General features: G+C 42.2%; 1 protein-coding gene across 1 annotated transcript in view; it reads left to right on the top strand.

Moving 5' to 3' along the window:
• Positions 1–8,467: 8,467 nt before the first annotated feature.
• The window catches only part of LOC131972864 (pleckstrin homology domain-containing family A member 7-like), a 157,399-nt gene continuing 145,866 nt past the window's right edge, over positions 8,468–20,000 (top strand). Inside the window, exon 1 of the mRNA XM_059334632.1 lies at positions 8,468–8,952. Coding sequence (XP_059190615.1) covers positions 8,798–8,952 — 155 coding nt within the window. The 5' untranslated portion in view covers positions 8,468–8,797. The remainder of the gene's footprint in view (positions 8,953–20,000) is intronic.

Genomic DNA, 20,000 nt, shown 5'->3' with positions numbered 1-20,000 from the left:
CCTCTCCTCTCTGCTCTGTGTAAACAACCTCTCCTGTCCTCTCCTCTCAGCTCTGTGTAAACAGCCTCTCCTGTCCTCTCCCCTCAGCTCTGTGTAAACAGCCTCTCCTGTCCTCTCCTCTCTGCTCTGTGTAAACAGCCTCTCCTGTCCTCTCCCCTCAGCTCTGTGTAAACAGCCTCTCCTGTCCTCTCCCCTCAGCTCTGTGTAAACAGCCTCTCCTGTCCTCTCCTCTCAGCTCTGTGTAAACAGCCTCTCCTGTCCTCTCCTCTCAGCTCTGTGTAAACAGCCTCTCCTGTCCTCTCCTCTCTGCTCTGTGTAAACAGCCTCTCCTGTCCTCTCCTCTCTGCTCTGTGTAAACAGCCTCTCCTGTCCTCTCCTCTCTGCTCTGTGTAAACAGCCTCTCCTGTCCTCTCCTCTCAGCTCTGTGTAAACAGCCTCTCCTGTCCTCTCCCCTCAGCTCTGTGTAAACAGCCTCTCCTGTCCTCTCCTCTCTGCTCTGTGTAAACAGCCTCTCCTGTCCTCTCCCCTCAGCTCTGTGTAAACAGCCTCTCCTGTCCTCTCCCCTCAGCTCTGTGTAAACAGCCTCTCCTGTCCTCTCCTCTCAGCTCTGTGTAAACAGCCTCTCCTGTCCTCTCCCCTCAGCTCTGTGTAAACAGCCTCTCCTGTCCTCTCCCCTCAGCTCTGTGTAAACAGCCTCTCCTGTCCTCTCCTCTCTGCTCTGTGTAAACAGCCTCTCCTGTCCTCTCCCCTCAGCTCTGTGTAAACAGCCTCTCCTGTCCTCTCCCCTCAGCTCTGTGTAAACAGCCTCTCCTGTCCTCTCCCCTCAGCTCTGTGTAAACAGCCTCTCCTGTCCTCTCCCCTCAGCTCTGTGTAAACAGCCTCTCCTGTCCTCTCCTCTCAGCTCTGTGTAAACAGCCTCTCCTGTCCTCTCCTCTCAGCTCTGTGTAAACAGCCTCTCCTGTCCTCTCCTCTCAGCTCTGTGTAAACAGCCTCTCCTGTCCTCTCTGCTCTGTGTAAACAGCCTCTCCTGTCCTCTCCTCTCAGCTCTGTGTAAACAGCCTCTCCTGTCCTCTCCTCTCTGCTCTGTGTAAACAGCCTCTCCTGTCCTCTCCTCTCTGCTCTGTGTAAACAGCCTCTCCTGTCCTCTCCTCTCTGCTCTGTGTAAACAGCCTCTCCTGTCCTCTCCTCTCAGCTCTGTGTAAACAGCCTCTCCTGTCCTCTCTGCTCTGTGTAAACAGCCTCTCCTGTCCTCTCCTCTCAGCTCTGTGTAAACAGCCTCTCCTGTCCTCTCCTCTCAGCTCTGTGTAAACAGCCTCTCCTGTCCTCTCCCCTCAGCTCTGTGTAAACAGCCTCTCCTGTCCTCTCCTCTCAGCTCTGTGTAAACAGCCTCTCCTGTCCTCTCCTCTCTGCTCTGTGTAAACAGCCTCTCCTGTCCTCTCCTCTCAGCTCTGTGTAAACAGCCTCTCCTGTCCTCTCCTCTCTGCTCTGTGTAAACAGCCTCTCCTGTCCTCTCCTCTCAGCTCTGTGTAAACAGCCTCTCCTGTCCTCTCCTCTCAGCTCTGTGTAAACAGCCTCTCCTGTCCTCTCCTCTCTGCTCTGTGTAAACAGCCTCTCCTGTCCTCTCCTCTCTGCTCTGTGTAAACAGCCTCTCCTGTCCTCTCCTCTCAGCTCTGTGTAAACAGCCTCTCCTGTCCTCTCTGCTCTGTGTAAACAGCCTCTCCTGTCCTCTCCCCTCTGCTCTGTGTAAACAGCCTCTCCTGTCCTCTCCCCTCTGCTCTGTGTAAACATGTAGAATAAAATGACAGAAATATCAACATTAACACCAGTTTTGGTCACTTTTTATCATATTCTGCTGTATTTTTGTCTGTTTTTTGCCCAGATATGACTTTGAGGCGTCGTGCGGTGAAAGCAGCTCTGAGAGGATTTAATATATATAAAATATAAACGTATAGATTTAAAGGTTCCCAGGAACAGCCAGTTGTTCTCCGTCTGACAGAAAGTATTTGTGAAGCTGCTAATCAAAGCGAAGGATCCATTAAAGGCGGTGGAACATTGGGAGGGCTGTGCTCTCGTCTGACGCTCTTTGTCCTCGCATGAAAAAGAAGCTTTGTTTTGCCGCCTGAACCAAAGAACCAACAGTTCGCTGGCAGACAAATAAAGAGCTCTGTCAACAACAGTGGTGTTGTTCCATTGGTGGAGGTGCTAACCGGTTTCTGTGTTTGCCTTCAGAGCAGCAGAAGGAAAGTTAGAGATTATTTCTAGTAAATGTCAGCCCAAGGACGCGTTTATATTCACTGTTGTCTCTGAGCGCCGTATTTAACCACGCTCCCTCCAGATATTAGCTCCCAACACCTGCTGCTCCTCAACACAGGCCTGACTTCTATCGCTGCTTTATGCCTCTCTCTCTGGTTCAGCACTCTCTCAGGTGATCAGGGTAAATTAGTAACTTCCAGGTGTTGGAGGTGAATCATTCCTTCCCTCTGTCTGTCTGGTGAAAGGTGTTATCAGCTCTCTGTCGGAGCGTTTCAGTGGGCAGCAGGCCTTTCTACCTTACAGCAGCTTTATCTGCTGGAGCGGGACGGAGGTTTCCCTGCTCATTTAATTCTGCACGCTGTTTCCTTATATTTCACTTTCAGGAGCTCCAGGCTGTGGCCTTGGTGTGTTACTGCAATACATACATACATATATATATATATATATATATATAGTTCTTTAAGTCCTGCAGCTCTGTGGAATCAGCACAATCAGAAGGAATCAAACATGTCTTTGTGCAGAAAAACACAGTTATAGTGACATAAATTATGATAAAAAGTCACAAAATGCAAATTGAATTTCTCTTGTAAATTAAAAAAAGGAATAAAATGGAATTTACATATAAAAGCTTTTCCAAGTGCCTACCAATGTCACGAATGTTGTAAACAAAATAGTTTTCTTCACATATTCTCAGTATTGTCATGTTTCCAGCCTCTCCTGTCCTCTCACACAAAATTACAAAAAAGAAAGACAGAAAAGGACTAAAAAAAGACACAAAATGACAAAAACAGATGCAGTAACTTAATAAAGACAAAATTACCAAAAAAAGACACAAAATTACCAAAAAAAGACACAGAATGACCAAAAAAAAGACATAAAATGACAAAAAAAAGTCAGAAAATGACAAAAAAAAGACACAAAATTACTAAAAAAAGATGCAAAGTGACTTAAAAAAGACACAAAATGACCAAAAAAAGACACAGAGGGGTCCAGAGAGTTCAAAATTTGAAGTGGTCCTAGAATTGAACCCTGAGGAACTCCACAATATAACTGACACATGTAGAATAAAGAGATTCTGACAGAAATATCAACATTTAACACCAGTTTTGGTGTCTTGGCTCGTTCATAAAGCCGATCCTCTAAACAACAGACTTTAATAGCAGCTCTACTCACCATTCAATAGTCTAATCGGGTTTTTTTTTTAAAGTCCTTGGCAGAAAGTGGAAGAATTTCCTTGTTCCTGTAATCTGCTGTGATGTGAGCTGGGAGAGTTCAAAGGTTTCACCTGCTGCAGATCAGGAATGACAGGGAGCGTTAACAGAAAACATTACCATTATTATTATTATTTAGTTAAACGGAGGAACCACAACTGTTAGACATCAGTCTATTAATAATATAATATATAATAAACGTCCTCCACAGGAATGTGGAGAGAACATCTGATGTTTGATCCTCTGAAGGTGACAGGAAGTAGAAGTTTCTGCAGGATGAGGCCTTTTCTTTCTTTTTTAACATCTTTTTTGTAGTGAATGACTTTGGAAATAAGATGAGAACATTTTCATCAAATCCAGGAAGCTTCCCAAGAGATAGCATCTGCTGAGGCAGCACACACACACACACACACACACACACACACACACACACACACACACACACAGACACACACACACAGACACACACACACACACACACACACACACACACACACACACACACACACACACACACACACACACACACAGCCTCTCTCTGATTAGCTGATTTCTCTCGTTTTCTGCCTCCCGACCTGAACCTCCTTTTCATTATTTTCTGTCTGAGGTCAGGAGACTTTTGGAGAATCTTCTTCCTCTTCGTTCTGAATCTGTGACTTACAGACCAGAGAGCTTCAATATAAACTCATCTAGAGCGATAAGGACCAAAAGTCATATCCCCATATATTCAGGCTGAATATCCATATACGATATATATCCTGATATTTAAAAAAAAGACACAAAATGACCAAAAAAAGACATAAAATGACCAATAAAAAGACACAAAACGAACAAAAAAGACGTGTAATGACTCTATTGAAGTCGATATAGAAACTTTTTTAAAGAACATAAATGCAGAAATCAAGTTTAAAGTGATTCAGAAATGTTATTAGCTATTTTTATTTGTTTTTATTTTTTATTTATTCTTTATTTTAATAGTCATTAAAATACAGTACTCATGTTTGTTTAAATATTTACTTTTATTTATTTTAATCTTATTTTCTCACTTCTAGAATTGGTTGACAATTTAAAGCATTATAATAATTAGATAATTAGATATTCTTTAATTAAGTTATTAGTTTAGGAAACAAGCCTTCTGAGAACCTTTGCATGTTCTTATTGTTGCATAATCCACAGAGAAGAGATCTGTTTTCAGTTCCAGCTCAAATATTCACACAAATATCAGCAGAAATATTGATAATCTGTGAATTTCCCTCGAGTATTTATATCGATGCTGCAGCCAGAACCAGCCAGGTTTTTATGACAAGATGGTGAAATAGTTTGTTTTTCAGAAGGCTGAGAGTCAGATTTTATGGGTTTATTAATGTTTTATAAGTACAAGTGAAGTTTTGGAAAGTTTCTCATGTAAAAAAACATAAAAAGGTGAATTGAGGCTGTGAGCTGCAGGTAGAAGAGACGTCAGGTGAAGAGAGATGAGTCACTGTTTCTATCTGACTCACTCTATTCACACAGAAACCAACAGGGACTCTCGTCTGCATCACCACTGGCTAATCATTAGCATAGCTACTCACTCTGTGTGTGTGTGTGTGTGTGTGTGTGTGTGTGTGTGTGCTGTAACACATTCCTCTTTCATTGGTTCATAACAGCGGACAAACTCAGATAAAAGAGAGAACATTCAGGTTGAAAGGGTTCTTTTATTCTCTCTCCACGCACTCAAAGTTAACTTCAGAAATCACATTTAAAACATCTCAGCAGCAGGGGGGGGTGACTGGTTAGGGTTTAAGGGTTAGGGTTAGGGCATCCTGGGGGCAGGGTTAGGGGTTAGGGTTTAGGGTTAGATTTAGGGTTAGGGTTGAGGGTTTGGGTTGTGGTTTAGGGTTATGGCATCCTGGGGTAAGGCTTAGGGGTTATGGGTTGGGGTTAGGGTTAGGGTTAGGGGTTGGGGTTGGGGCATCCTGAGGGCAGGGTGAGGTTATGGTTGGGGTTGGGGGTTAAGTATAGTTAGGGTCAGGGTTAGGGTTGAGGTTAGGGCATCTTGAGGGCAGGTTAGGGTTTAGGGTTGGGTTATGGATTAGGTATAGGGTTAGGGATTAGGGTTAGGGTTAGGGTTTAAATTATGGGTTATGGGTTAGGGCATCCTGGGGTAAAGATTAGGGGTTATGGATTAGGGTTGGGGCATCCTGAGGGCAGGGTGAGGTTATGGTTGGGGTTGGGGGTTAGGTATAGTTAGGGTCAGGGTTGGAGTTGAGGTTAGGGCATCTTGAGGGCAGGGTTAGGGATTAGGGATAGGGATAGGGTTAAAGTTAGGGGTTAGGGTTGGGGTTGGGGCATCCTGAGGGCAGGATGTGCCCCCTGACCTGCAGATCAATTGGGGAACTAAACTTTCAATGTTCGTTGAACACTCTTCTTCAAAGTCAATGTTTTTGACAAGTTTTTTCACAATCAATAGTTTTAACACTTCAGTTACAGCTACGCTAAGCTTAATGTCCCTATCCTTCAATAGATTTTCTTTAGCAACTAGCTAGCGCTTTCTAGGACATTTTAATTCCCTTTGGGTTTGGGTTTCCCTACCCTAACCCTAACCCTACCCTAACCCTAACCCTAACCCTACCCGCACCCTAACCCTAACCCTAACCCTACCCTACCCTAACCCTACCCTAACCCCTGGCTGAGTGCCACACACCCACTTTGAGAATGACTGATTTATAGTGTTTTTTGGTGCTGTTCATTACCTGGTGCAGTAAATGTAGAGGGATGTGTGTTGGTGATGTTGAAGCAAGACAAACAATCAGTGATAACAAGCTGCATCATGAATTGTACGCTACAATGTCTGAACATACTGTAGGGACTAGACTTACTCTGAACCACACTAAAGGTACAAGGCATCAAAGTGATGAAGCTTTTCCCCAAATCTTTCCTCCCCTCCTTCCTTCCTTCCTTCCTACAGAGCATCGAAGTGATGAAGCTTTTTCCCAAATTCTCGACCTGTTCCTTTAAAAGGGAATTAATGCAGTTTTTTGTGCTTCTTCTTATTAAATCTCTTCTCCCCTTCCCCCTTTTCTTTTTTTAAGTCCACGTGTCCGTGAGTAATCTCTCCTGAGTAGGAGGGTAATTATTGAGCTCTTGGTTAATTTTCCTCTCATGGACGGAGGATTGTGTGTCAGTGACTTTTCCTCTCAAGCACAATTAATTTCTTTACGGATTAGCTGCTGTTCTTCAGCTCAGTGCTGCTTAAAGTCTTATCTGGTTAGCTCGTCTGCGTCGCAGCTTATTGGTGGCTAATGTAGATTGCAGATGGCTCTATTTAATGTTTAATTTATTGTCTGTGGAAGTGAAAACATGCAGATATAAAACCTGACTCTGTACCAGTTCTCTGGTTCTTTAGGAGCATTTGTTCTGATGTCAGGATGATCCTCTTGTTGAGTGGTTAATGTTTGACCGTTTGGTGAAGCCCAGTGAGCAGAACTCTGCCTTCATCATGCAGAAATCAGCTGCAGCTGCTCCCACTTTATCAAGAGAAACATGGTCGTGCACACAAATCTGCATTTTTGCTGGTGTTTGACATTTTAATGGGTGGCATGTGTGAGTGAGAAACCTTTTTCTGGGCGTGCAGGACTGACATTTATTCAAAGTACAATCTGTCAGCCAAATCTGACTTTCACAAATATTTTAAGTGGTCCAACGTTATAATTTTAGTTTCAAATGAGAGAAAGAAGCTACTCAGCTTCTGAACTCTGCACTTTTACATATTGATTATTAAAAATAAGAGAGGGATGAGTCTCCAGAATATAAACATCTAACTTTAACTGGATTAAAACATATCAGACATCAGACGAGAGTCACTTTGTTCAACTAAAGTTCAGAGAAGACTTTTAGTTATGGAGTTGCCATTTAAAAGATGCACATAAATCATCTTGTTGTGTTTCTTTTGAGGCTGTAAAGTCTTAAACAAACTGCAAACTAATTAAAAAGCTCAGAGGATCCAAAACAGAGAAAACTCCGTCCTGCAAAGTGTTTTTAATGTTTCACGTGTTCACAACAACATATTCTCCATCAAAGCTCAAACTTCAGATATGTAAGAAATGTGTGACATGCAGAGCCCACTGACGGAAACATGCACCACGGCTGGTTGGACATGTCCAGCCCACGCGTCTCCCAGCGTCTCCCAGCGTCTCCCAGTCTCTCCCAGTCTCTCCCAGTCTCTCCCAGTGTCTCCCAGCGTCTCCCAGTGTCTCCCAGTGTCTCCCAGTGTCTACCAGCGTCTCCCAGCGTCTCCCAGCATCTCTCAATGTCTCCCAGTGTCTCCCAGCGTCTCCCAGCGTCTCCCAGTCTCTCCCAGTCTCTCCCAGTCTCTCCCAGTGTCTCCCAGCGTCTCCCAGTGTCTCCCAGCATCTCCCAGTGTCTCCCAGCGTCTCCCAGTGTCTCCCAGCGTCTCCCAGCGTCTCCCATCGTCTCCCAGCATCTCCCAGCGTCTCCCAGCGTCTCCCAGCGTCTCCCAGTGTCTCCCAGCGTCCCCCAGCATCTCCCAGCGTCTCCCAGTGCCTCCCAGCGTCTCCCAGCGTCTCCCAGTCTCTCCCAGTCTCTCCCAGTGTCTCCCAGCGTGGGAGCAGCCGGTCTCGCTCTCCTCCACATGACTGTCGTCTGTGGACCAGAAGGGGGGTCGGGTCCATCTGTGTCCAACACTGAGCGAAGGAGGACGGACACAAAGGAAGGATTGAAGGACTCAGATGCAAAACAGAGAGTGAGAGAAACAACAAGATGGTTGATAGAATGTTGAGGCTCTGAACGTCTGGCTGCTGGTGGGAGACAGTAACACTCTGTCAGGGAGCAGGAGGAGAGGAGGAGCAGGAGAGGAGGAGAGGAGGAGGAGAGGAGGCCCGGGACGGGACACCAAAACATTATCAATGCAGCCTGGAGAGGACGGAGACGGAGAGGACGAGGGGAGACGGGTGATGCTGGTTGGGACGGACAGACAGGAGAGAAAAGTTTAAACGTCTGAAACAGTGAAATCGACTTCTGATGAGATTGTCCTGAACAAAGAGACTTAGACTGGCTTCATGAGAATCACCCAGCTGGTCCCACACTGGGAGACGCTGGGAGACACTAAAGGAACTAAAGATGGAAATTAGCCGTTGGCTATAATCTTGCATATTTAAAAACTCAGAGTCAAACAGAGGAGACAGGAGGACGCCAGTGGACGGTTGTGGGACAGCATAGAGACGTTCACCAGAGATGAGAATCTGCTGAAACGGTTCTGAATCCAGTGATCTGTCGGAGAGATAAAGTCTCTAATCGTCGGCGTAGAGGAGGTTGTTGGTTGTTGTGGAGCAGCGATGGGTTCCTGCTGCAGCGGGGACGCCGTCCGGGACGCCGCCGGCCACCAGCTGGTCCCCATCAGACGCCACACCACCTGGCCGGAGGACGCCAAGGTGGTCACCAACCTGGACGATCACGAGTTCTCCACCTGGGATCTGACGGGGGGCGCCAGGTGAGACCGCCATGAAATACTACATCTAAAGATGAAATACTACATCTAACATGAAATACTACATCTAAACATGAAATACTACATCTAACATGAAATACTACATCTAACATGAAATACTACATCTAACTTGTCTGAGGGGCGTGGCCTCGCTTCAATCCCACCCACCGATTCTTTGTGGTGACGGAGTTTTCCTGTGCTGATAATAATATTATTATTAATAATAATAATAATAATAATAATAATAATAATAATAGTAACTAGAAAATTTCCTCTGGGGAAATTCTGAAAGGGCCATGGGGGCTACTGCCGGTGTGTGTACACTATGATGAGATTCTTCAGAGATTTATAACTATGCCCTTTAACCTCAAAATGTGTGTGTGTGTGTGTGTGTGTGTGTGTGAAACGTGTATCTGGAGGAGTGAGTGTGTGTGTGTGTGTGTGTATATGTAGCGAAAATCGCATGAAGTTACCTGTGTGTGTGTGTGTGTGTGTGCGCGTGCGTGTGTTTGAAGCATGTGTATATGTGTATGCATGTGTGAGGAGTGTGCGTGCTTACGTGCATGTGTGTGCGTGTTTCGTGTGTGTGTGTGTGTGTGTGTATCTGTAACTGTAATCACATCAAAGATCAAAGCAATCAACAGAATTAACTGCCACCTGTTCCGGCTCAGTGACAGCAGAGGCAGAGAGGCTGGAATTTCTGGCCTCGAACAGAAAGCATTTTTGGCAAAACCATAATACCTATCATTGATCCGACTTCACTTTGAGCGTCCTGAGTTCTTCCTGAACGTCTACATGTGGTTTTTTTAAGAAAAATGAAAAAATAGCTTTGTTAGAGCGATCTAAAAAAACTCTCCCCTCTCCCTTATCTAAAGAAAATCTCCCTTTTTCAGAAATCTCCCTGTGTTTTTAATATGGGAGCCAATGAGGCTGTTGGTGGTGTTGGTGGATCATCTGTGCGTCCTACGCCCAAACTATAACTCTGACAGCTTTACCAGAGGATTTTCTTTGTAATTTTACATATTTTTTGGGGTAATTTTACATATTTTTGGGATAAAATACACCTAGATACTTCTAACTTGGCAGCACCTCCATGTCCACCCCACAGGTGTTCACTGGCTGGAGGGGCTTGAACCTATAGAGATCTATGATCATTTCCTCTTTGAGGTGTTCAGGAGGAGATGGTTCTTCTGAAGGCTTTGATCAGATCCCTGTTTTCAGATTCCTGTCCATTCCTGATCCACGTCCCCATAGCGGTGGTCCGGGTCCTCCTGGAGACGCTCAGAGGACTCAGAGCAGTTAGAAGTGTGAACAGGAACAGATCTCAGCTCGATAGATTCTTTGTTTCTAACACGACTCACCGCCCGGCACTAAAACAAGGTGTGTGTGGGGGAGTTTGTCAGCTTTATGGGACTGTAACAGGACATAAGAGACACACACACACACACACACACACACACACACACACACACACACACACACACACACACAGACTGATCCCAGGTGAATGTAAACAGCAGGTTAATTCATCCTGACGGAGCTGTGGCAGCTTCAGTGACGCTCAGCTGGAGGACGATCACATCAGAGTATCTGCTGCTGATTTATACAGATTATATTCTATATTTGAGATTATAAGTGATACGTGTTGACTAAGACAGAAAGTCTGTGGTGCTTAGACTCTACAGGGAGATCAGTAATGGAGGGGCAGTGTGTTCAGAGGCTGATAGATTCTCTCTGTGACTTATAAACTCTTTAATAATGTGTAAAATTAGTGAAATAGTCCTTTAAATACTGTTTAATGGAACCATAATAACATGATAAACTTTATCTGGTCTGAAGTCTTCCTGGTTGTTTATCAGTCATCTTTATATTAGTGAATCATCAGGAGCAGAGGAGAGTCTGTTATATTCTACTGTATCAACACACACACACACACACACACACACACACACACACAAACACACACACACTCAGCCAGTTTCCTGTGAAGGCTGACTGACGTTTCCTCAGAACTCCTTCAAAGTAAACAGAGATGAGCTCTAATATAACAGATCCAGTTTCCTGTCTGGCTTTATCTCTCTGTTATCAACAGGTGAATGAGTCCGTTTACCTTCAGTCTTAATAAACTGATTCATCATGTGTTAAAGTGGTGAAACCGTCCTTTAGATCCTGAATGATGCAGATATTCAACATCATCACAGTTACAGATCCGTCACACAATCAGCACGTTTCTGACTAAACTTTGAGTTTTATTGTGAAGTTTTCTTGTTGTTTTTTCCGTCCTGAAATACAGAAAGCAGGATTTGTTTTTACTTCAGTTGTTAGTATGTCTGGTTTTTATTTTCTCTCGTTTCATGATATTAATGTGTGGAAGCAGCGATGCATGTTGGTGTAAACCTGCAGCTGTGAGAGAATAATAATAATAATAATAATAATAATAATAATAATCAGAAGGTTTGATGTGTGAATCTGTCAGATCTTTGTTCTGTTTCTCTCTGGAGACGCCTGACGCTCTCATGTGGCTCAGTTTATCTTTCTGTTATTATTATATTATTCTGTTATTATTCTGTTATTATTATATTATTCTGTTATTATTCTGTTATTATTATATTATTCTGTTATTATTCTGTTATTATTATATTATTCTGTTATTATTCTGTTATTATTCTGTTATTATTCTATTATTCTGGAGATTCAGCCGAACCTCCTGACTCCTCCTGACTCCTCCTGACTCCTCCTGACTCCTCCTGATTCCTCCTGACTCCTCCTGGTTCCTCCTGACTCCTCCTGATTCCTCCTGACTCCTCCTGACTCCTCCTGGTTCCTCCTGACTCCTCCTGATTCCTCCTGACTCCTCCTCGTTCCTCCTGACTCCTCCTGACTCCTCCTCGTTCCTCCTGGCTCCTCCTGACTCCTCCTCATTCCTCCTGGCTCCTCCTGACTCCTCCTCATTCCTCCTGACTCCCCCTGACTCCCCCTGACTCCTCCTGGCTCCTCCTGACTCCTCCTGACTCCTCCTCATTCCTCCTGGCTCCTCCTGACTCCCCCTGACTCCCCCTGACTCCTCCTGACTCCTCCTGGCTCCTCCTGACTCCCTCCAGTAATAATATTGATGTAGTGATGAGAGAAATGGGACGTGGCCCTGCAGGGATTAACCTGTTAACTGACTTCAGTTTATCAGGTCGGAACAAACTGTGTGTGTGTGTGTGTGTGTGTGTGTGTGTGTGTGTGTGTGTGTGTGTGTGTGTGTGTGTATGTGTGTGTGTGTGTGTGTGACAGACAGAGAGACAGAAGATAAAAACACACAAAAGCAGTAAACACAAAAGATTGCATTAAAAATGTTGAAACGCACACTGAAAAGTCCGAAAAATCTCAAAACAGTTAAAACATGTTTCTAGACTTGGTCGAGGTGTTTTTTTTACCTTTGCTGAAAGAGTCGATGCATTAAATGTGACCTGTAGAGAGAAACATGCTGCTGATGTTTTACCTGATGAAGAAGAAGAGCTGCAGAGCTTTAATGACTCTAAATGGTTAAATGTTTAAAGTGTCGTCTATAATGACTAACAGAGAGTTAATCCTCCAGGACAAACTGTCAGAGACACAAACTCCTGCTGAGTCTGTTAATCATTGAACCTCCTGAGAGATAAACTCTGAGAATCAGAATCAGAATCTGGATCAGAATCAGATCTGATCTGATGTGATCTGGTGTGATCTGGTGTGATCTGATGTGATCTGATGTGATCTGGTGTGATCTGATGTGATCTGGTGTGATCTGATGTGATCTGGTGTGATCTGGTGTGATCTGATGTGATCTGATGTGATCTGGTGTGATCTGATGTGATCTGATGTGATCTGGTGTGATCTGATGTGATCTGATGTGATCTGATGTGATCTGGTGTGATCTGATGTGATCTGATTCTGATCTGATGTGATCTGATTCTGATCTGATTCTGATCTGGTTGATTGATCGACTGTCTGCCTGTGTTTCCTGTTGAACATGAGGATCTGTTTCTATCAGCTGTCAGAGTTTCTGTCTAATGAACTGTTATATATGCAGATTATGATGATATTCACTCTGTTAATGCAGCTGTTGTTGTTGTTGTTGTTGTTGTTGTTGACAGTTTCATGGCTCAGGAACACAACAACCATAGAATAAAGTAGATTCTGATGAGTAGTGAGGTTCTCTAGATGTTTCTGCAGCTTCTTTCTGTGTTATTGATCTCCATCTCCTTCATCTCTATATTTATTTATCAGTTGTTCTCTGCTGGTTGGAGTTGTTTTAGTCTTCAGGCCGTTGGGGGTCAAAGGTCATCAGCGTCATTCAGCTTCCTGTCCTGCAGGCTGAGTGTCTTTTTTTGGGTCATTTTGTGTCTTTTTTTAATAAATGTATGTCTTTTTTGGTCATTTTTGGTCTTTTTTTGTCATTTTGTGTCTTTTTTTGTAATTTAGTGTCTTTTTTTTGTCATTTTGTGTCTTTTTTTATTAATTTAGTCTCTTTTGTGCTCATGTTGCCTTCAGCGGGCCCCTGCAGGTAATTTGAGGCCCCTGATGCTGCCGAGTGTCTTTATGTGTCCTGAGAGGAGAATATATGAAATAAATCTCCTTTTTGTCCGTCTGAAGGTGTGAAGAGAATAAAAGGAGCTGATGATGAGCTCCGTTAGGCCTCGCTGGGCTGGGAGCTGTGAACAGACAGGAAGCAGATATTATTATTATTATTATTATTATTATTATTATTATTTCATGCTACAGAGAGGAGTTTGTTCCATAGGAAGCCCAGACGTCTTCAGAGCTCCTGGAGACATTTAAACCAAGACGTCTCTCTGACTCTCTGAGGTTAAAGTCAACCATTGACCTCCACTGACCACCACCACCATCTACCTCCACTCAGAGAGAGAGAGGAGGAGAAGAGTTAATCTCTTCTGTCTCCCTCCAGTCAGCTGTAACTCACTGACTTCTGTTACAGTCAGACAGGTTTTAATCTTCATTACTGCAGCAACAGGCTCATTACACACTGTAAAAAATGTCTGGAGGTTTTAGGGTGAAAAACTGTTAAACCATGACAGTAAAAGATGTAAAATGATAAATGAGTTAATTTAGTTTTAGCAACAATGAAACACTGTAAATGTTTATATCAGACATACTGTGTTTTTTTTTTTACTTTTTTAAATCCATTACTGCACTGTAAAACACTTTTTCTCACTGTTAAATGTACTAAACACCATATCTCTAACAGAAATATAATGTAATATTTAATGTTAAATCTTTAATTTATGCAGCATTTATAAAGTATTTTCTGGTTAATTATATGGCAGAACAGCGTTTCTTTTTATTTATACGGTAAAATATGGAATAAAATGTCAACCTTAAACATGAATAAACAAAATAATAATAATAATAAAAACTAAACTACAACTAATAAAAACTAAACTATAACTAATAAAAACTAAACTAAAACTAATAAAAACTAAAACTAAGCATTTTCCAAAAAATAAAAACTAATTAAAACTATCAAACTCACTCTAAAAACTTGTTAAAACTGGATTTGAAAACCAAAAATCACAACCAAATTAAAACTAAATCTGAAGAATCCAGAACTCTTCTGACCTTGTTCACAGCTTTCAGACGGTCGATGTCGTGTTCAGTTTTCATTTTCACACATTGAAACGTTTTCTCACATTCTTTGTTTTCAAACTTAATTTGACAGTAGAATCAATATTTTGGACATTTTGACCTTCAGAGAGACGATGAAGACGAGGTTCTTCCTCCGTTAGACTCTGACTGACTGAAAAACGCTCTGAGAGACTTTTAATAACTCTCCTCGTCTTTTTCCTCTTTTAGTTTTATTTTTCTGTCTGTATAAAGTGGAGCTGAGCCTCCTGGTGGAGATGAGCCTCCACGTGGAGCTGAGCCTCCTGGTGGAGCTGAGCCCCCTGGTGGAGCTGAGCCTCCTGGAGGAGCTGAGCCCCCTGGTGGAGCTGAGCCTCCACATGCAGCTGAGCCTCCTGGTGGAGCTGAGCCTCCTGGTGGAGCTGAGCCTCCTGGTGGAGCTGAGCCCCCTGGTGGAGCTGAGCCTCCTGGTGGAGCTGAGCCTCCTGGTGGAGCTGAGCCCCCTGGTGGAGCTGAGCCTCCTGGTGGAGCTGAGCCCCCTGGTGGAGCTGATGGTTTAGAGTGATGCAGCTTTTCTCCTCTGTGTTACTGCAGCACAAAGAGCTGAAAGGCTTTTCTTCTTCTCCTCTCTCAGGCTTTGTGTTTAGTGTTCAACTGGATAAATATGATGCATATTAGCCTTCTGATGCTGCAGCAGCTGATCTCATTACACCGTACACACACACACACACACACACATCCTTGTTCTTCTATCTTTGTGAGGACCCTTCATTGACGTAATGCATTACCAAGCCCGTTACCCAAACATTAACCATCACAACAACCCTAACCTAAACCTGATTATAACCTTAACTGCACAAGTCTTGAAAATGCACCTAGAAAAGTCTTGAAAATGCACCTAGAAAAGTCTTTAAAATACACCTGGAAAAGTCTTCATAATGCACCTAGAAAAGTCTTCAAAATGCACCTAGAAAAGTCTTGAAAATACACCTGGAAAAGTCTTCATAATGCACCTAGAAAAGTCTTCAAAATGCACCTAGAAAAGTCTTGAAAATACACCTGGAAAAGTCTTCATAATGCACCTAGAAATGTCTTTAAAATGCACGTGGAAAACACATTTCCAGTGTCACTGATCCAGTTCTGTGTTATTTCCAGCAGCTGCAGGTTGATGTGCTGCTGTTTATTCCCTCATGGTGTCTCATTAGTATTTACTGCTGCTACAGTCCAATTTCCTCAACAGGATCGTTACAGTTTCATTGTGTTTGTGGACGGAGCGCGCCGTGAATACCAACAGACCTGCTACAGAGTCAGATATCACATTATAGAGACAATCACACTTTAATCAGCTTTGTTTCCCTTCAGTCCAGATCTGTTTTTAAAGAGCAACGATCTGAAATGAGAGAATCAGTTTAATGAGCCAACATGATAAAATCAGTGTCAAGAAGCCAGAGGAAGTTTCTGGTGGAAGTTATTTCTTATCGTGTCCTGTCACACAAACATCAGCTGAATCATTCAGCTATCAGTCACATATCAAAACATTCAGATATTAAACCGACTATGTAGCTGATTAGATGATAAAAACTGATCACAATTTGAATTGAGAACCTGATATTTGTCAGAATAAAAAGATATCTTCAGCTCTTCTTCTGTAATGACATGTGACATTCAGGGCAGCAGACAAAATATCTCCAACAGAAAAGTTTCTCATTTCCTCTTAATATCCTTTCACTGTTTGATTAGATTATGTAAAGACATGCAGCCACTCTCACTCTGACTCCTGTCGTACCAGAGCACCAACAACCCTCTCAAGTCTGGATCTGATCCAGAATATTAAAGAATTCTTTTATATTCTGGATCTGATCCAGAATATTAAAGAATTCTTTTATATTCTGGATCAGATCCAGAATATAAAAGAATTCTTCTAATTGTGGCGTCGTGTTTTCTAGCTGCTGAGATGAGAGATGAAAGGAAAACAGAGTATTAATAGGAGAGAAGAATCTGGATCAAAGGATCCCTGGGGATGTTGACACACACACACACACACACACACACACACACACACACATCCATCCTTGGTCTTCTATCTTTGTGAGGACCCTTCATTGACATAATAAATTACCAAGCCCCTTACCCAAACATTAACCATCACAACAACCTGATTATAACCTTTACTGCAAACGTCCTCAAAATGCACCTGCAAAAGTCTTGAAAATGCACCTGTAAAAGTCTTGAAATGCAACTGCAAAAGTCTTGAAAATGCACCTGCAAAAGTATTTGAAATGCACCTGTAAAAGTCTTTAAAATGCACCTGTAAAAGTCTTAAAAATGCACCTGCAAAAGTATTAAAAATGCACCTGCAAAAGTATTAAAAATGCACTTGCAAAAGTCTTTAAAATGCACCTGTAAAAGTCTTTAAAATGCACGTGTAAAAGTCTTAAAAATGCACCTGCAAAATTATTAAAAATGCACCTGCAAAAGTATTAAAAATGCATCTGCAAAAGTCTTTAAAATGCACCTGCAATAGTCTTTAAAATGCACCTGTAAAAGTATTAAAAATGCACCTGCAAAAGTCTTTAAAATGCATCTGCAAAAGTCTTTAAAATGCACTGCAAAAGTATTAAAAATGCACCTGCAAAAGTATTAAAATGCACCTGCAAAAGTCTTTAAAATGCACCTGTAAAAGTATTAAAAATGCATCTGCAAAAGTCTTTAAAATGCATCTGCAAAAGTCTTTAAAATGCACCTGCAAAAGTATTAAAAATGCACCTGCAAAAGTATTAAAAATGCACCTGCAAAAGTCTTTAAAATGCACGTGTAAAAGTCTTAAAAATGCACCTGTAAAATTATTAAAATGCACCTGTAAAAGTCTTTAAAATGCACCTGCAAAAGTATTAAAAATGCACCTGTAAAGAGACTTTCTGTTTTCTTCCAGTAAAACTTTGACACCAAGTCCAAACCCTCAAACAACCCAAAAGAAGTGAGGACAGGCCAAAATGTCCCCACTATCCAAACATGTCCTCACTCTGTTGGATAAAATCTGTTCCCGGTCCTCATTATGTGGGACGTACAGGGACACACACACTCACAGATGTGATTGCGTCATGCAGCAGAGACAGACGAGCTCCTTCCTGAATCATGTTCATCCACCAGACGAGTCCTCGTTACAACATTACATCAACAACATCTTCACACACACATCACACCAGATCCTGTTTACCCTCCCTCTGTGACCTCTGTTATTAGACGCACCGTGACTCTCCTGAAACATTCTGTCTGGAAGCAGAGAATCAATAACTGACTTTAAACGGACCGACCTGCTGCCGTCGCTCTCATTCTGTCAGCAGGAGTCAGACGGTGAAACATTTATTCACCAGCTGAACCTCCACGTGTCAGTCAGAACAACAACAGGCAGCAAGGAGCTCATCCATTCATTCATTCATCCATTCATTCATTCATTCATGTTGCTGTTTCATCAGCTGATTGATCCTCTGATCGTCTGTGTGATCGATGATCAATAATCAGAGTCCCAGCAGGAACTCTGAGGAGATTTGAGAACGTTTCTAATCTTAGAACCAGAGGAAGTGTTCTGCGTGGAGAAAGTTAAAACCTTTAATTTATGCAGCATTATAAAGTATTTTCTGGTCAATTATATGGCAGAACAGCGTTAAAACTTTTTATTTATACAGTAAAATATGGAATATAAATGTCAATCTGAAACATGAAATCAACAGTGTTGATATCATTTTACTGTAATATTAGAAAAAGTTTTACCGTGTTTATTACGGTAAAGTTCTGGTTTTTACCATAAAAACACCAGTTTGTGTTTTCAGGAGGTTTGAGAACGGGTTTTAAAAAGTTCTGATTAAATCAATATTATTGATCAGGAGCAGCTTTGTTGTGTTTGTGCTGCAGCTGTTGTTTGTTTTTAAGGAATTTCAGACAAATATGGACTCAGATGTGACCTTGACAGCAGGAGAGGAGAGGAGGAGGAGGAGGAGGAGGGGTGTGTGTGTGTGTGTGTGTGTAACAGCTGATAAGCTGAACCTCCAGACTATTCACTCTTCTACCTGCTGACATCAGACTCAATGCAGCTGTTACTGTCTGACAAACGCTGGCTCTCTCTCTGTGTGTGTGTGTGTGTGTTGTGTGTCGTGGTCTGTGTGTGTCCTGTGTGTGTTGTGTGTGAGAGGATGAGGAGGAGGAGTGAGGAGGGGAGAGAGAGAGGGAAGAAGGAGGTACGAAGAGGTCTGGTTTCAGCTCTGAGTTAGATTCGTGCTAATTATATTCAAACAAACAAACAGCAGGAGACAGGCAGGACCTCCTGCACTCTCCCTCCTGCTCCTCCTCCTCTTCCTCCTCTCCTCCTTCCTCCTCCTCCTCCTCCTCCTCCTCCTCTCCTCTCCTCCTCATCCTCGCTCCTCCTCTCCTCCTGCTCCTCCTCCTGTGTTCTCTTCTGTTCTGCTGATGTCAGCAGAATGTGTCGTGACTCATTTTAGGACGATATGAAATTTCATGTCACAGACCAAAATATTGACAATTTAGATTAATAATACGTCCAAAAAAACAGGTTCAAAGTAAAAAAAAAAACTCCACACGCAGCTGTGCATCTGTCCTACAAGAGTAAATATATAATATAGTAATAATATATAATACATATATATATATATATATATATAATATTATATATATTACACTTGTATTATAGTCAGAATACAGTAATTCTAAGGTATTTATGATTCATTACGATTAGATATTTTACTGGTTTTGGAAAGTCTTGACAAGACACTTTTCTTGTTCCATTGGCAGATAATTTGATATTTTTAAGCAAAATGCACCTAATTTTTGTCCTTTTTTTCTTCTTGTTGAGCGGAGGCTGAGTTAGTTTAATAAGCCGACACTCTTGTTGTTCTAGCAGCTGATCAGAAACTCTCTGTAATAGAAGAGACGCCACAGCCTGAAACCAGCGTTTCTCTCATTAGTGAGACTTTTTAACTCTGATGCAACATGATGGTAAGAATGTGACAACCGGGCTGTAAGACGGGATGAATGAATGAATGAATGAGAGAAACTCTATTAATGCTTCTGCTCCAATTAACAGCTTTTATTATCAAACTATGTGAGGAGAGAACAGAGACTCTGATCTGATCTTCATCTCTCATCTTCCATCCTCTTCCTCTCCTTTATATCTCATTAGGCCTAGAAAACATCCACCATAGATTATAAATGTGATTTGGAAATAGACCATATCAAATATATCAATACAGTTCACATTTCTTCTTTTTATATATATAAAATGCTGCCCTTACGAGGGTTTATATTTCATATTTAGTTCTTTTGTAATGTTTGTTATTCTCTTCTCATAAACAGTCAGAGAAAAATGATTAGACCTCCTTGTTTTCTTTTAGTTTCTTGTTCATTTTAATGTCTGGTTCAACCAAAGGTTC

Source organism: Centropristis striata, chromosome 6, assembly GCF_030273125.1.
Source record: "Centropristis striata isolate RG_2023a ecotype Rhode Island chromosome 6, C.striata_1.0, whole genome shotgun sequence".
NCBI lineage: Eukaryota > Metazoa > Chordata > Actinopteri > Perciformes > Serranidae > Centropristis > Centropristis striata.
This window is presented reverse-complemented; position numbering and strand designations above follow the sequence as displayed.